A 19728-nucleotide genomic window follows, 5' to 3' on the forward strand; every position below is an offset into this window, starting at 1 on the left:
TAAAAAACACTGGCTGGAATTCTACTTCCAAAGTAAAACCTGTTGTCAATATTAGGCCTAATTGTTGATTAAATAATGTCTCTGAGGAAAAGATGCAAACAATTAAATAGAAAAGAATGCTTGATCCCACACTGCGTTTTCTTCATGCTGACTTAACATGCAGGAATGAAGGAGTGTAAACACAGTGATGTTTTGATTATCTGTGGTCAGCTGGTGCTGTTTCAGCCTGCAAACTCTTATATTTGTGAATCAGAATCGTTAATTGTTTAATGGTGGTGGGATGAATCAGGCACAATTCGTAATGCTCTTTCTTTCTCTTCTCCTGCAGAAAAGCCGATGCCACAGGGACCTCCTGGCGGTATTTTTGGCATCTTGGGAGTTGTGGTGGTGGCCGGTCTGATTGTAGGAGTGGTGGCCACGATATGTATGGTGTACAGGAGAGGACAGAAGCCTCGTACAGAAACAGACAACGATCTGTAAGTACTTCACTCACAGGTGACAAATGACTGTGGGCTCTTTTTTCCATGGCCAATTTTGTCCCCACCACTTTATGAAATCGCTTACAGCAGGGATCAATCTACAGTAACACAGCGGAAGCACCGAACAGAAGTTTCATCTTGTTTATGAGATTTCAGTCAAATTATAAAGCAAGATGCAAACAAATGTCTTGCTCCAAAACAATGCAAGCAAACCTTGCTGCTAAGTAGTAAAAAGTAAAAAAGTAAAAAATTATGATTGCAATTTTAAAGATGCAGGTTTATTGTGCATGTTTTGTGATTGAATACCAATACAGTTACACAATAAAAATATGAATTACAATAAGTAACTAATATTGCAATTTACTTAATTACATTTATAATAAAAATGTAATTATATTACATTTATCCAAAGCGACTTACAAATGAGGACAATGGAAGCAATCAAAATCAACAAAAGAGCGATGATATGCAAGTGCTATAACAAGTCTCAGTTAGCTTAACGCAGTACACGTAGCAATTTTTCTTTTTTTTTTTATTATTATTATTTTTTTATTATATAATAAATAAAAAGAAAACAGATATAATGGAAAAAGAATAGAGCAAGCTAGTGTTAGAGGCCTTTTTTTGTTTTTGTTAATTGTATAATAAATAAAAGAAACAGATAGAATACAAAAAGATTAGAAAAGCTAGTGTTAGTTTGTTTTTGGGTTTTTTTTTTAAGAGGACAAGCAGTAAATGAATAGACTGCAAGTCTGAAAGGGACAAGTTTTTGTTTTGTTTTGTTTTTTTAAAGAATAGACTTAGAATAGAGAATGCTAGAGTTAGAAGGTCAAAAAAGATGGAAGAGATATGTTTTTAGCCGATTCTTGAAGATGGAAAAGGACTCGGATTGAGTTCCATTTTCATTCCACCAGGAGGGAACATTTAATTAAAATAAATAAATAAATAAAATAATAATAATAATAATAATAATAATAATTATTATTATTATTATTATTATTATTAGTAGTAGTAGTAGTATTGTTAATAAATAACATTATAAAAATCACTAAATAAATACAAAATAATAAATATTAATATTGTGATATTTCATTGTAAAATAAAATGGTTTTAAACAACAACAACGAAAGTAAAAGGGATAAAAAATAAATAAATAAAAATGCATTTTGAATTATTTGTGGATAACCATAAAGATGAGTTTTTATTAACCTTTTGAAGGTTGCAGAATGAGGTGATTGAAACGTTAATGCAGAGCCTGTCATTATCATTAAGAAGAATTACACTTCAGAAACTCCAGCGACCCAACTGGAGCATTTAAGACTTCAGCGGCTGTTTCTGAAAGTATTACTCTCCATCACCCCATCATAATGCTGGGCTTCTAGGTACTTTAATGAAAGAAAAACCTTCAATACTTTGGGGTCATCGCAGTTAAAATATCCAGAAAAGAAGCATTTATGAATGCATCTCTCATTTTGCTGTTAGTGGATGCACTTGATTGCTTAAGAGCATGTTACCTATTTGTTAAAGAGGTTTCCTGATTGCTATGTAGACCTGATTTGTCCATTTCTCCGTTTGAGAGACAGGTGTTTCAATCAGGGCTGATTGCAGGAGGCACATCAGATTAGCACCAGAGCCTGTCAAATCCCAAAGCATGGCAAATAAACAGAACACTTGACAGTCAACGGTTTGAAGCGCACACTTCACAAAACTCAGGGCTACATGGGAACTCAGAAAAGACCGAAACTTTGGCCCTGATGATCTACGGTGATTGAGAGTATCTATAGTTGAGAAGGCTATTTGTTAGAAATGAATAATGATAAGCTATACCATTCTGGTCCACATTTTCTAGAAGCATTATAAGCCTAAGTAGGTCGTGAAACAATTGTACAAATTATCTTGGAATTACAGACTGTTTCCCAAATTGCAATTGCAACTGAAAAAGCACTTAAAAATCATTGTGCAGTAATCGTAAAAATTACATTGAAACTTTAAAGACCGTAATATTGCTTTTATTAATATTTATTACTCTAATGAAATTTAGCTGACATGTAGTTGCAGAGTTACTTATAGTTATGTAGTTATAGTTAGAAGTCTAAATTGGATTATTTAAATAAATAAAAATGAATGAATGAATTACAGAAATGATGAATGCAATTATTACACTAATGCATAATATAAAGATAAGTTACAAAGGAAGTATATTGATTTGTGTGGATGTTGTCTGTGGCATATAACTTTATAAGTGAAATTCAGTGAGAGTGGAGATGTTTTAAAATAAGTGGCTTATAAAAAATAGGGGGAACATGTCAGTGACTTGCTGACATGCATGAAAACTACAAAAACATCTTCCCATGACATCTTGCTTCTCTTCAACAGCCACTTTTTCTTCCTCTCTGACACCTGAGGGTGCTTTTGTCTACACTGCACTGATGTGACCATAATCTGAACAATAACAAAATATATATATATATATATAATAAAAGAAAATAAAAGAAAGAAAAAAATAGTCAAATATAAAATCTCTTTGATCATTTATCACTTTAAATCTTTCCAAGCAAGTAAATTGAAAATATTTACATACTTTTACACAAAAAGGCAAGAGCTATAAGCAGGGTAATTGACATTTCAGCATTTCCTGACAGCGGTTATAAAAGCAAAAACCAAAAAAAAAAAATCAGCTGAAAATATATAGATGTTTGTTTCTTCCTCTCAGCAGATTTGTAGAAATATATAATTACATCACTTGCTCACCAATGGATCTTCTGCAGTGAATGGGTGCCGTCAGAATCCAAACAGCTGATAAAAACATCACAATAATCCATAAATAATCCACATGACTCAAGGCCATCAATTAGCACCTTTTGAAGTGAAAAGCTATGCATTTGTAAGAAACAAATCCATCATTCAGATGTTTTTAATTTTCAAACCATTGCTTCTGGCTAAAATATGAGTCCTCCATCCATAATATTGTTTTCTCCAGTGCAAACTTTCATTTTGGATCCTTTGGGAAATATGACAAGAAAAAAAGGAAAAAAAAGAAAAAAAAGAAATCAAGATATATGGCTTAATCGTTTTGTGTAATTGTGTAAGTTAATCTTAAAATTACCAATCATCAAGATAAATTTACCATGTTTGTGGTAAATAATTGTATTAGATGTATCACTCTTGTCTTTCATAGGTAAATATGCAATATTTCACATTCTTACAGTATGTAAGATATCAATGTTATGATAGCAGATAGTGAGTGATAGTTGATCAGCAATATGTGCATCATGTAACACTGACTTCTGACCTGATGTGGTCCTGGGTAACTCAGTCCTGACAATATTTCTCTAATTTGTGAAGCCAAGACTGCTGAAACATATTGCACAGGACTTGCAACCAGTTTCCAGCTAACTATTCCCTCTGAGATCCTTCCCAGAATGCTCAGTGAGCAGGCCAAAATTCAGTGTGGCCACTGCCCTCATAAAATTATAAACGCTGGGAGATAAATGTGCGGACACATGGCTTTCTTTCTCTGCCATGGGTAGATGTGGAGTCACCCTGCCTGCTTCACGAATGGGTCCTATTAGCAACTTCAATTCAAAAACACTGAAAAGTAGGTATTAATATCACTTTCAACCCACATTGAGTGACTTGGATCAGTAAATCAGCATATTGCCGTTTATCCCCATTTAACTTGTGATATTTAAAGTTAGTGGCAATCTGTCCTTCTGAGAGGGTAATTAATCCCTCACTGGAGAGTGTTGGCTTCTGTCCTTCATGGGAATATCGCCCTGGCAAACCAGTGTGAGGGTGCATGAAATCTGGCGCAGGCTCCACCTGAGTTCTTAATTACCTCAGAGATTAAATTATGATGCTCATTTGAGAGACTCTCACAAAATCCACGCCATTTCGTTTTATGATTTGAAAGCTTGATATTTGAGTTTGGAAGCAGGTCTAAGCATCACTTGGAACGGTGGTCTGTATTATTATTATTAAACAATATTTTAACAAACACATTTTAACAAATGCATACGCATTTATGATTTAATAATTCATGATATTCATAACATTCGCTTTAATAGCAAATGCACTAAAATGGTGTAGAAACTTTTTTTTTTTTTTTTTACTTAGAAATTGCTAATAAATGTTGCAGTTACGTGCGAAGAAACAGCAAGTAATACATTTACTTAATTATTATTTAGTAAGAAATTTTGAAGTAAAAGGACTGAAATAGTATTTTCTTGTAGCCCCAAGGAAGCCCAAAAAGGCCATGCATTATTTTTTTCTTTCTTGTTTTCTTGTGATCACATCTTAATTTTCTTGTGATCTCGACAAAACTAAAGCTGTTTTGGCACTTGAGAAAGAAGCTGTAAGGTATGCAACTTTATTGCCGAGCCAGCGTGAATGAAACACCAGTCTCACTTTCAAGGCGCAAGATTTCTCGTAATTTGTGTAATTAAAAAACTGCTTTTTTTATGTAGAGAAAACAACTTTTGTTATCTCGAGATCACGAGAAAAAGTAAGTTGGGATCAAGAAAAATAAAAAAATATGTAAAAAATAATGCATGGCCTAGTAGGGCTTCAATACTTGTATATATATATTTTTTAAATCAGTGTGTACTGTAGTAGGCCTCTTAGCTGCTTGTTTGCTTTCTCTTTCTGTCCCACTGTGATTTACTCAGGATGCCTTATTTTTCCTGCCTAAATGTAATTTCTTTTGTTTGTCATGACTGTCATTATTTATGAAGGGAAAAATGAGGGGGTTTTCAAATCATCATAATTTAACGTAGTGCTGTTGTTTTCCCACAAGAATTCAAAATTTACCACCCAGCAATAAATGGAGCACTTGTGTTTGTTGGTAAATGTAAATCACCCCGTGCAGCTGCAATAAGTGTCAAAGCGTAGCGTTCAGCTGTAGCTCTAACACGCATCCAGTCGCACCTTTTATCTGTGTCATGAGTCAATATGCTTCAGTCGACCCTGTGAAACGGCACCTAAGATGGAGTAGCCTGCTAAAGACCTGGCATCTGCCCACGTTCTCTCTCGCAATCAATCGACAGGCCTAAAGAGACAAATAAAGCACGCTGATTTCGTCTCACAGGAATGAATTAGGAACAAATGAGGCTCTCCTCTCTCGCTTGCTGTCTTTCTCTGCTGCTTTGCTTCAGTAACCACTCTTTCTCTCTCTCCCTGGATCCCAGCATCGCTGTGGCTGATAGCTGTGTGACAAAGCCAGAGGCCCCTGGGACTGAGGCCCCAGAGAAACCCGAATCCCCCACCAGGAAAGTAAAGGCCACGGCCTCCTAGTCAACCCCCTTTCTGAATTTCCCCTCATAGAGTCTCTGTGTGGCATGATGGCCTCCAGTTCTGTCTGTTTTGAGCTCTGAGTGAGCAGCATTTGAGCATTAATAAGGGAGAAAAAAAAGATGAATATGAGATTATTATTAATAATAGATTATTATTATTATTATCATCATCATCATCAAACAAACAAACAAACAAACAAACAATCAATCAATCAGAATTTCTGTCATGTTAGAACAAAATGATTTAAGATATTAAGAGTATTTGAGTATAAAATGTTGTATTAAAATATTTATGCTTAAAAGAATGGGAAAAAATCATACCAAAATCATTAATCTTGTTTTACCATTTATTTTCACACCCCACTAGCACTGTTTTTCAGAAAACAACACTTAATATCTTAAGTCATTTTGCTTCTAAAGTATATATTATGAATTAAGAATGTTTAGATATGTGTACTGGAAAAGAAGTCAAAAATACTAAAGATTATTATTATTATTATTTTTTTTGTCTTTATTATTTTCGCAGTGCATAATTGGGAACCCAAAATCGCAATTATAAGAAATTAATTAATTAATTCATTCATTCACTTGCTTATTTACTTGCTTTGTGTTACATTGGGCTTCCATTGATTTGTGATTTGTAATGGAATTACTGTAGTAAAATGACAGAATCATCTGAATCTACAAATCCTCCTGTTTAATTTGATGTGGGGTGACATAATGATTATTTGAAATACATTTAATCACCACCATAAATTATAACCCAATGTTCATGTTAAAGGATAAATTGTAGATTTATTTATTTTTATTTTTTAATTAATTAGTCAGCAACCAGTGGGTAGCACACAAAGCATATTACAAATCTAAACATTAGGATCAGAACAGAAAAGTAACAAAAACGATATATACATATATACAGTGGGGCAAAAAAGTATTTAGTCAGCCACCAATTGTGCAAGTTCTCCCACTTAAAAAGATGAGAGAGGCCTGTAATTTTCATCATAGGTATACCCAGAGGCGTAGCAATAGGGCAGGCAAGGCAGGCAATTGCCTGGGGCCCCCGCATTTTGAGGGGGCCCCCGACAGCTGACCATTTGAACAATCGGAAATGTCATTATTAATAATATACACGTAACATGGAGCAATATATCTGCATCCCCCCTAGGGGGCTCCCTCTCGCGTTACGCTGGATGTGCTAAACTATTTATGTTATATTATGTGTTTTGACTACTTTTTGTATGTTGTATAAATATATATCTAGGTAACAAAGGTATATTAACAAAATAATCTTTTAGAAGGGCCTCATCTATTAATTTTGCCTGGGGCCCCCACTTCATCTTGGTTCGCCTCTGGGTATACCTCAACTATGAGAGACAAAATGAGAAAAAAAAAAAATCCAGAAAATCACATTGTAGGATTTTTAAAGAATTTATTTGCAAATTATGGTGGAAAATAAGTATTTGGTCAATAACAAAATTTCATCTCAATACTTTGTTATATACCCTTTGTTGGCAATGACAGAGGTCAAACGTTTTCTGTAAGTCTTCACACACTGTTGCTGGTATTTTGGCCCATTCCTCCATGCAGATCTCCTCTAGAGCAGTAATGTTTTGGGGCTGTCGCTGGGCAACACGGACTTTCAACTCCCTCCAAAGATTTTCGATGGGGTTGAGATCTGGAGACTGGCTAGGCCACTCCAGGACCTTGAAATGCTTCTTGAAGCCACTCCTTCGTTGCCAGGCGGTGTGTTTGGGATCATTGTCATGCTGAAACACCCAGCCACGTTTCATCTTCAATGCCCTTGCTGATGGAAGGAGGTTTTCACTCAAAATCTCACGATACATGGCCCCAATCATTCTTTCGTTTACACGGATCAGTCGTCCTGGTCCCTTTGCAGAAAAACAGCCCCAAAGCATGATGTTTCCACCCCCATGCTTCACAGTAGGTATGGTGTTCTTTGTATGCAACTCAGCATTCTTTCTCCTCCAAACACGACAAGTTGAGTTTTTACCAAAAAGTTCTATTTTGGTTTCATCTGACCATATGACATTCTCCCAATCCTCTTCTGGATCATCCAAATGCTCTCTAGCAAACTTCAGACGGGCCGGACATGTACTGGCTTAAGCAGGGGGACACGTCTGGCACTGCAGGATTTGAGGGCTTTGTTACTTTGGTCCCAGCTCTCTGCAGGTCATTCACTAGGTCCTTTGACAGCTCTTTGGTCTTGGCCATGGTGTTTGGAGTTTGGAGTTGGACTGTTTGAGGTTGTGGACAGGTGTCTTTTATACTGATAACGAGTTCAAACAGATGCCATTAATACAGGTAACGAGTGGAGGACAGAGGAGCCTCTTAAAGAAGAAGTTACAGGTCTGTGAGAGCCAGAAATCTTGCTTGTTTTTAGGTGACCAAATACTTATTTTACAGATGAATTTACCAATTAATTCTTTAAAAATCCTACAATGTGATTTTCTGGATTGTTTTCCCCTCATTTTGTCTCTCATAGTTGAGGTATACCTATGATGAAAATTACAGGCCTCTCTCATCTTTTTAAGTGGGAGAACTTACACAATTGGTGGCTGACTAAATACTTTTTGCCCCACTGTATATATATATGTATATATATATATATATATATATATATATATATATATATATATACACATATTTATACTGTATATATATTTAAAAAATATTTATAAACTAGTTTAGTTTGTATCAGATAAATCAAGGAATTATATATATTACAAAAATGTAATAAAATAAAATAAAATAAGGAAAAAGTGATATATTGAACTAAAATAAGTAGAACACTCCCCTGTCTCTCCAATAATCGTAGATAAGTCTCAGGAAGAAAAAAAACAACAACTTTGAATTCCTTGTACTGCCCAGCCAAGGTTTTAATAGTTTTGACCAGAACACAAACGCAGTACAGTTTTTGGATGACTTTGCAGTAGCCAGAGATGAAGAAAGGCCTAAATGATGTGTGCAAGCTACAAAGTTGAGCTTTTTGAAGTGTGCGCTTTCATCATGCACTCTTTTGATGAAAAGTTATTTGTGTAACAATCATTCCTCAAGAGGATTCTCATCTAGCTTTACTTATAAAACTAAAACTACTTTACACTGACTCACACTGCAAACTCTGCTCAATATGCTAAAACTCCCTAACCTCCGTTGGTCTCTTTTCTCTCCCTGTGTTGCCTGCAAGCATGTTTCTGTCTGCATGTCCAGAATATGAGTCCCTGGTGAACATCTACTGCTGCTTGTTGTTGACGTTTCAGTGAAAGTAGAGCTGTCGTATCTGTACTTGTCTATGTTTATAATTCTATTAGGAACCATTTTGACTACATGCGAATTTAAAAAATGAAACTTCCTCAAATTAGTTTTTTAAACATTGATTGCTGAAGTAGATTTTGTCATTTTGGTGTAATGGTGTAAAAACAGTTTGGGGACAATATAGAGAAAGCTGTACACACTAAATAGATTAATGATATAATGTAATATAATATGATATAATATAATATTCCTTATTTTGAAATTTATTTATTTTTAGTTTTTTTCTTTGGAGAGGACTGTGTCATTCTTTGTGATGTTTATGCTGTGTTTTATGTCACAATGGAGTAGTTTTGAAATCAAAGTGAAGTAGAAATCAAAGCTTTTCAGAGTCACGACAAAGAGTCTGGTAACAGGGACATGGAAGAGTATGTGAACTCAGTGCCTCTTGATGGCTTTAATATGATGTGTGTCAGAAATAGTCGATTCCCATAATTCTCAGTTCTCATGGAGGCCTAAATGACGCATAACGTTTGGTCGCTGATCATGAAGAACGCTGCTGGCAGTTCAAGGAGTCAATCACTGTGATTCAATTCTCAATGGATGGGCAGTCTGTGAAAACAGATAAAGGCACAATGCAATAAAGCATCATTTCTATCCCTAGGGATGAGTTTGTGATAATAATTCATTTTATGTTGACACAGGAGTATATAATCGATGCAATCTATTTCCTTGATTCCAAATGTGTTCCTGTGTACGATAATAATGTGGCACTATTTGATTTTTGAGAGCAGTTTGGCCTATAAGTGGGCTAGTATTGACTTCTGACAACCAGAGCTGAAGTGATATTAAAGGCTGTGCTGCAATAATTTAACTTCTGTGCACTAGCAGAAAGCATGCTACAGTGACAGTGCAATGACAGGGTTGATTATAAGCCAAATACAACAATATGGATCAACTTCAGGTTTTCTTGAAGAGATTTCACAGCACCTGAAATAATCTATCTATCTATCTATCTATCTATCTATCTATCTATCTATCTATCTATCTATCTATCTATCTATCTATCTATCTATCTATCTATCTATCTATCTATCTATCTATCTATCTATCTATCTATCCATCCATCCATCCATCCATCCATCCATCCATCCATCCATCCATCCATCCATCCATCCATCCAAATGGATCATAAGCAAAAGGTTAGACAGACAGATGCATGGAGGGACAGGTAGATAAACAGACAGATAGATGGACTGACAGATAAAAAGACAAATAGCCAGACACATACATTTAGGTCCAGTATATTTGGATACAGGCACAATTTTTATTATTTTAGCTGTTGACCAAAACATATTCAAATTACAGTTATATAATGAATATGAGCTTAAAGTGCACATTCTGGGCTTTAATTTGAGGGTGTTCTCATCAAAATTGGAGGAAAGGTTAAGGAATTACAGCTCTTTAATATGTTCCTCCCCACTTTTTCAAGGGATCATAAGTAATTGGACAATTGACTCAAAAGCCATTTCATGGAGAGATGTGGGCTATTCTTTCATTATTTCTACATCAATTAATCAGGTAAAAGTTCTGAGTTGATTCTAAGTGTGCCATTTGCATTTGGAAGCTGTTGCTGTGAACCCACATCATGCGGTTAAAGGATCTCTCCATACAAGTGAAACAGACAATTATTAAGCTTCAAAAACAAAAATTGATCAGAGAGATAGCAGGAACATTTGGAGTGGCCAAATCAACAGTTTGGTACATTTAGAGGAAAAAAAAAAAAAGAATGCACTGGTGAGCTCAGCAACATAAAAAGGCCTGGACGTCCACAGAGGACAACAGTGGTGGATGATTGGAGAATCCTCTCCATGGTAAATAAAAACCCTTTCAAAACATCCAGCCAAGTGAAGAACACTCCATGAGGTAGACGTGTCACTGACAAAGTCTACAATTAAGAGAAGACTATAGAGAGGAAATACAGAGGGTTCACCACAAGGTGCAAACAAGGCCTGATTAGATGGGAAGAAAAAAGTATGGAGAAGGCTTGGAACAGCTCATGATCCAAAGCATACAACATCATCTGTGAAACATGATGGAGGCAGTGTGATGGCATGAGCATGCATGGCTTCCAGTGGCACTGGGTTACTGGTGTTTATTGATGGCATGACAGAGGACAGAAGCAGTTGGACAAATTCAAAGTGTATAGGGATATACTCTCTGCAGATTCAGTCAAATGGAGCGAAGTTGACTGGACGGCGCTTCATAGTACAAATGGACAATGACCCAAAACATACAGCAAAAGCAACCTAGGAGTTTTTGAAGGTAAATATATATATATATATATATATATACATATATATATATATATATATATATATATATATATATATATATATATATATATATATATATATATATATATATATATATATATATATATATATATATATATATATATATATATATATATATATATATATATATATATATATATATTAATCATGATTAATCACAGATTTAAAATACTAGGATGTACCTGTAAATGTGTTGAAATAAAGAAATGCATGACAAACTAGTTTAAGGAAACAGAACCTTTCACAATTCTGCCAGGTATGATCATGCATGATTAATGCCATTATCAGCCTTTTACTGGCAATAAAATGTTTGCCAAGCCACATTCAATCCCAGTATACATTTACCCAACTATTATCAAAAGTATTTCTAAATAAATACAACAAAAAATGTTCTTGCGACCTTACATGAAGTATTATGACAAAATGCATTATGAAGAAGAATTGGACCTGTTCTGCAGGTGCATTAGAGCTAATATTAGCATCATGCTTCATAAGACAATTTATGAGATTAATAGTACACTTTTACTCAGAACTCACTTCAAACCACCATCAAGTGTTTGTAATAATGTCCTTTTACGGTCACATGTGGAATTTGGTCGTTTACTGATGTTAAAATACAAATATCCTATCGTAATCGTGTGTTTATTATCTTATATAATCTAGTGGCTGTTGTCATGTTTATTTCTGCTGTGTAAAAGCCTTAACATGTATCCACTGGCTGAAACTCACATTGTTTGTGATGTTACAACCGCCTCTCCATTCTTAAGTTGCCAGGTATACATTCCAATTATAATACACATTAGTAAAAGGATCTATTTTAATTTTTATTTGTCTATATACACCTTAAGCAGCCATGGTACATTATAAAAGTAGCCCAAAAAACCGCAACCCACGACTCTGTAATTTTTCCCGCGACTGTATTTTCAAAATAGCCCACTTGTGCCGCTGCCATGGCAACACTGTTTCGCTGTACCCTGATCACACAATGATAGATAACCTTCTGAGCTGCGATGATGGTAAGAAGTTGCGATCAAACCTTATGAAACGATTCATTTGCGTTAAAAAAAAATATTAACGGGTTAAATTTTTTTGATTAATCGCATGCGTTAACGTTGACACCCTTTATATATATATATATATATATATATATATATATATATATATATATATATTTATTTATGAAGAGTTGATGCAAAGCCTTTAAGTGTCATCTGAAATTTTCTTCTAGAATGAGCATTTTTTATCAGGCTCCTATATTTATGTTCAGTTGTTTCACTTTCATTGCATAGAAAAGGACCTATACATTGCCATTAGAGTAAAATTACTGAACCTAAACATAGGAACCTGATAAAAATGCTCATTTTAGATGAAAATTTCAGACGGCACATACAGGCTTTTGCATCTGAACTCTTCATATATATATATATATATATATATACATACATACATATGTTCTGTAATGTCCAATCTCCTGATCTCAACTCGATTGAGCATGCATTTCACTTGCTGAAGACAAAACTGAAGGCAGAAAGACCCACAAACAAACAACAACTTAAGTCAGCTGCAGTAGAGGCCTGGCAAAGCATCACAAAGGAGGAGAACATTTGTATAAAAATGGTTGTAATTCCTAAACATTTTATGTTATATTTTTGTTCAACCCCTTGAATTAAAGCTTAAAGTCTGCACTTCAGTTTCATCTTGATTGTTTCATTTTAATTATATTCTGGTGGCATACAGAGCCAACATTTTGAAAATTGTGTCAGTGTTCAAATCTATATGGACCTAACTGTACGAGGAAGGACAAAACAGAAAAATACATGGACAAACAGATAGACAGACAGATACATGGATGGACAGATGGATAGACAGACGGACAGATAGATAAACAGACAGATAGACAGACAGACAGATATACACAGACAAACAGATAAACAGATACATGGACAGATGGATGGATAGACAGACAGACAAATATACAGATGGATAGATAGATAGATAGACAGACTGTTAGACAGACAGATGGACGCATGGACAGATAGACAGATACATGGACAGATGGACGGATAGACAGACATATGGTCGGGATAGACAGACGGATGGACGGACAAACAGATAGAAATACACAGATAAACAGACAGATGCATGGACAGATAGATGGACAGATAGACAGACAGATAGATGGACAGATGTTAAGGTAGATTGATGGACAGATATAGAGGCAGAGAGAGAGACAGATGGACAGATAAATAGATAGACAGGCTAATAGATAGACAGACAGACATGGTCTGATGAAGGAGACACATAATAAAATCCCAAATGTGTTTTCTGCACTCTTTTAACAGTAATTCTGAATCAGAGAGGATCCTATCTGAGACAAATCATTCTCCTCCATATCAGATTGTGTTTCCCCTGTTGCACAATTACAAGTGTCATTAGCATTTAAATAACAAATAAGATTGTGATCAACAGAAATCAATGAAGGTGCCAGAGACTGGCCTCACTTCACATCCTGCCCATGGAGATCTGGACCTGAAGTCATAAAGAAACACAAGATAAACTTGGATTCAGTGACAGGCCAGGTTGCAGCTCTGATTGTTAAAAAAAAAAAAAAAAGAAAGACATCATATTTAAACCTTCTCTTCTTCTCTACGGATTTAGACGGCATCTCTCCACTGATAGCCTCACTTCCTTTGTCAAAGGATTCCAGAAAGTAATTTCCCTTTTTTTTTCTGTCTCTTCCCCTTCTTCCTAACTCTTTCTCATAGATTACTCTTTTCAGAGCAAGGATTAGCTATGTTTTTCTCTCTATCCCTGTCAAATCTCCCCTCTTAAGCTGCCCTGAGCCTTTCGTGGCCGACAGACCAAGGAGAAGGGCAGGTCGTGAAGGTGGCCAGACATCCTCGTGAAAACCTGCACTTTTATGTTTCCTGCCAATAATGGCTACATCATCGTTCATGCGGGTTCAAGTATTTGGATGCACCAGTTAACCTGTAGTCCTGTTCATGTCAGAATACTTTAAATCCTACCTAATGGAAGACTGGATTCACATTTGCATTAGACACAGTCTAAGGATTTATAGTTGTTAACATCCAAGAATTTGCTAGAAAAAAAATAAAGAAAAAATAAAGAAAATATATAAATATATACAGTATAATATAAATATATATATATATATATATATATATATATATATATATATATATATATATATATATATATATATATATATATATATATATTTAGTCAGCTAGACACCACTTGTCATTTCAGTTCAAAATGGGCCCAATTTTTACGATATCCATCTACAACCTGAATTCCGGAAATGTTGGCACATTTTTTTTTTTTTTTTTATTTGAATAAAATTAAAACTAAAATAATTTCAAATCACATGAGCCAATATTTTATTCACAAAGAACATAGATAACATAACAAATGTTTAAACTGATAAATTTTACAATGTTATGCACAAAATGAGCTCATTTCAAATTTGATGCCTGCTACACGTCTCAACATAGTTGGGACGGGGGCATGTTTACCATGGTGTAGCATCTCCTCTTCTTTTCAAAACAGTTTGAAGATGTCTGGGCATCGAGGTTATGAGTTTCTGGAGTTTTGGTGTTGGAATTTGGTCTATATACACACACACACACACACACATATATATGTATACACATATGTGTGTGGCTTTATTTGGAACAATTTTCCTTGGCAGAGTAACTGGTCATACTGCGTCTAAAATTGGAGTTACTTAACCTTACCTTCTTGTTTACTGATTTTTTATTTTTTTAAATTTTAATTTCTTAAATTGTTATTGAATTGTTAAAAAAGCTATCACACTCTTAGTCTGGCTGTCTTTCCAAATTTCAGTGCAGATGTCTTACCTCCAGTGGCATTTGGATAGAAATATTGTGTGCAAATGTGTGTGTATGATAGCTATTGCTTACATATGTGGCATTTTAAATATGTATTGAAATCATACAAGTGTTACATTTCTGGAAATATTATATGTGGTGTATGAACTACTTTCAGTTTCATTTTCATTTTTAATTCTGCTTCCTTGAATTCATATTTCAAGTTCAGGAATTTGATTGCAATGCTGAAGCTTGATAAATACATGTAAATAAGCAAGGTCAATAAGACTTAAATAAAGTGAAGAAATTAAGTCTTCGCCTGGCAGGAGATTTTTTAATGCTTTATTTATTTATTTGTTCATTAGAAATGATGCTAAAAGGCGTAATTTGGCTTGTTTACGCCTTTACCATGGTGTGAAGTGTGCAGTGTTTTTTTTTTTTTTTTTTTTTTTAATAGATTCTGTGTGTGTGTGTGTGTGTGTGTGTGCACGTTTTTGTGACAAATGAGGACATAAATTTGTATAATGACAAGGGTATGACATAGGTATTACAAGGAGAAGGTGACTTTTCAGGACATTACCCCATGTCCCCACTTTTCAAAATGCTTATAAATCACAGAGAATGGAGTGTATTGAAAATCTGAAATAGCACAAAGTTTCCTGGAAGGAGTAGGTTTAGGTGTAGGGTTGGTGTAGGGCAATAGCACATACAGTTTATACAGTATAAAAACCATTACGCCTATGAGATGTCCCCACTTTTCACACAAAAACAAACGTTTGTGTGTGTGTGTGTGTGCGTGTGTTTGTTTGTTTGTTATATGTGTGGCTTAATTACTTCGAAGTGTCATAAAGCCTATAATGATTTTTCTTTTAGGTGATGGCAAACCAACTAATCTGTTGACTGTTCTTTACACTTTTGTGTCATTGTCTTCATTCATCAGATATAAGATTGTTAGAGTATGGTGTGCCATTTAAACCAATGCAGTTGAAATCCAACAGACCTGATTTAATTGGGCGGAAACGTGGTTTATTTTCCACTCGCTGTGTCTGGGGGTCTTTCTCTCCTGGTGGATTTTAGTAGTCAAATCAATTGTTCAGCGCTGTGATTCATACCTGGTACACATTTGAATTAAAGCACTATTCTGTGTCTCTGCTTGATACCCAATAAGGGGGAAGGTAAACCACTGTGGTACCTCATAAGTCTAATTGGATCAATAATTACATCAATTTTCTCTATAGAGCAAGCGCATTGAATTCAAAATGGGATCAAAGAGGGAGTGATTTTTTTTTTTTTCATGAAAAGAGAAGCTGGAAAGGAGGAAGTTTCTGAATTATTTAGCTGCCTTTCATTATTTGATCCCTTTGAAGAAAGATAATGGTGCATCTGGAAGTGACGCTGTCTGTCAAGGCTTATCTCTCTGTAAGTCTGTGTTTCTCTCTCTCACTCACAAAAACATACTTTCTATCTGTTCCAAAACCTAGTGAGCTACCTACCTAGACAGCATTTTAAATGAACTGTTGACTAAAAAACGGAAAAAAAATCAGTCATATCCGTATGACTTTTTTTCTTCTTCTGTGGAACACAAAAGGAGAATTTTTGAGGAATATTCTGGTTATTCCTTTCAAAATAATGAAAGTGAATAAGAACTGGGGCAGTGAAAACTCCAACACGACTATAAAGCACCATGAAAGTACCATAAATGTGGTCCAGATGACTCTAAGGGGTATACACTATATATCAAGGCTTCCAAAGGCTTTGTGTGATTTTTTTTTTTTTTTTGACATGAACTATTCCCTTAAGTGTTTTTAGGCACATTCTGGGGAAGTTACATTAAATATACTAATAATTTAATGTAGTTAAACTACAATCATGCTACTTTTTTTTTGGAAAAAGTAGTGATTTTTTTTACTAATTAATAGGCTATTTCAGTAAAGATTACATCATTAAACTTGAACAGGTGCTTGAAAACTTGAACAGAAAAAAAGAAAAAGGAAAAAAGAAAAAAGAATAGCAGCAATTAACTACTAACTTTTTTTTTTCTTCATGTTTCTCAGTAATTCAGTGAGTCAGTGTACATGCACCCTGCAACAAACCAATTTGCTAAAATTATTCTGATTCTGAAAACTACTAGAGAGAGTTTAAGGAGGATTATCTTTGATTATTGCCTCAGCTTGCTCAGCTATAAAAGTACCTGCTTTATACAATGTGACATTAAAGCAGTTATGTTTTGTCACACTACACCAACTTTTTGGGAAAGTAGCTTAAGAATGGAAAAGCTCCACTATTATGTAAACAGCTGAACTACTGAAAAAGAGGTTACTACTTCCTTCCCAACACTGGCCAATGTGAAGGCTTTAAAATGTAGGAATGTTCTTACCAAAAATGCTGATTAAAAATGGTTAAATCTAAAGGTATTTATACCCAGTATTTGTGTGTGATATGTATTTATATATGCATATACCTATTAGACCATCATGTTTATTTTCATGTTTCATGTTTATTTCATGTTAAATTATTTTATAATTTGCTACATTTACATTTCAATTTATATTTACATTTATTCTTTTAGCAGAGGTTTTTCAGAGCATCAAATTGCATTTTAGCATTGGTGAATCCAGATACTGACAGCTTCTGGATAGAGGAACATGTCAGTAGGACTGCAGGCAGCTGCTGAATGGAAGCTGCATCGCTGCAGTACATCTGTCTCCAGCTGTGGCCAGTTGAGAACAGCTTCTGAGGACATGGGTCAAGAAGACCCAGTCTGCTCTAATTGCACAGTGTGTCTGTCTTAAATTTAAATAGAAGCAGGCTGGACACACATGAGGTCATTTTTGCTGTGCAGTAGTGACGTTACAGTAGAAAATTAGTTGATTCTGCACTAGACATTTAGTGAAAAAAGCAATAGACCAAACAATAACAGAAGATTGTTTTCTTGCAACTAATTACACACAATTATACTGAAATTTTGCATATTCATTTGTTTAAAAGCAGACAGTGAATGAGAGGTGCACAAGATGATAGCACCTCAAAGCGTGGTAGTAAAATAAACTGCACATTCTAGAAGCTCTGCACTATTCACTGATTATTTTATCACAACCTGTAAGAAGTGTTACATTACTCATATTTAGAGCAGTTAAGAACAACTTCAGTCATTTGCATGCATATGCAGATTTGTGATTTGGTAGAATTATGGACTCTTGGCAGCTTTTATGTTAATTATAATGCATCATCATTATCCTGTGTAATTGTTGTCTGTGTGAAAAGTGTGTACGTACGTGTTCCATTTCTTCAACTATTTATCTTTTTAGAGCTCTTTTTCTTTTTCACTTTCATCTTTTATTTATGGATGAGTGTGTCTGTAACTAGGAAGCAATACCTGGAGAAAGCATTCAGGTTAGCATCGCCATCCATCGCAATGAAAGTTGCAATGACCCCCATGGAATATTTTTTTGAAATATGGGCCATTTTTGCTTACGAGCCATTCACATTAGAGTCAATCAGCTAATTTAAAAAATATTTTAATGTAAAATTCAAAACATTTTCTCCGGTACAATAAAGCTGAGCAACTCATTCCATAGTTTTGTGGATTGATGTAGCAGTACATGGCTACACACATTATTTACATATTAGTGCTGCCTATTAAGTGTTCAGAAACATAGTTCATCTAATCAGTGAGATATTTAAGAGGGAGTGGATACTGTTCCTAAACACCAGTAAAACTAATAATAAGAGTAACATTTGGGAAGCTGGCTGTATGTAGCACCTAAAAAGTGAAAATATCTTGAGCTTGTGTTGACCTCAGACCTTCTTTCGGGCATTTAACCAAAAACCCATTAAAAAAAAAAAAAAAAAAAAATGAGTTCAGGATGACATCGGAAGTGCTAAAATTCTAACAAATTTCCAAGCCTACAAAAGTATGATATACCTGGAGCACTCTATTTACAAGGAATTCTTAAAGGCACAGCAGCAAAAATAAATCCATTTAACAGTATGGGAAGGTGAAGGTGGAAAATGGTCATGGAACAGCTAAATTATGACTCTGTTGGATGCAAGAAATCATGACTTATGAGTGAACCTTAGGAAAGAAATATTAAATAATACTTCAAATTATGGTATGACCCCTTTTAAGCAAATTACTGCTCACTCATTTGAGGCACAGTCCTTTAAAAGTGACTCTGGGTTGAGTGCTTTGCTCGAGGCCACAGTGAGCGCAGGAACTCTTTAGTTACTGACTCAGATCCTTTTGGTAGTGAAACATACAACCTTTGTATTGGCAGCCCACAGACTGGACCATTAGGCTTTCAACACCATGTGTGCATGATTCTGTCTGGGTGAATGTCAAGAAACCTGTCAAGAACACGTGTCAAACCTTTTTCAGGACAACTTCTAAAAGAAAGAAAAAAAAAAAAGTGCAAAGTTTAAAGAAAATGTAGGCATGATTTCCGGCTCAAAAAGCTATTATTGTAATGGCAATTAATCA

General features: G+C 34.9%; 1 protein-coding gene across 1 annotated transcript in view; it reads left to right on the forward strand.

The window, feature by feature from the left end:
- Window positions 1-391: 391 nt before the first annotated feature.
- The window catches only part of LOC131523985 (uncharacterized), a 71185-nt gene continuing 51848 nt past the window's right edge, over window positions 392-19728 (forward strand). The window contains exon 1 of the mRNA XM_058750673.1: window positions 392-476. Within this exon, the coding sequence (XP_058606656.1) occupies window positions 427-476 (50 nt within the window). The 5' untranslated portion in view covers window positions 392-426. The remainder of the gene's footprint in view (window positions 477-19728) is intronic.

This window comes from Onychostoma macrolepis, chromosome 18, assembly GCF_012432095.1.
Source record: "Onychostoma macrolepis isolate SWU-2019 chromosome 18, ASM1243209v1, whole genome shotgun sequence".
Classification (NCBI taxonomy): Eukaryota; Metazoa; Chordata; class Actinopteri; order Cypriniformes; family Cyprinidae; genus Onychostoma; species Onychostoma macrolepis.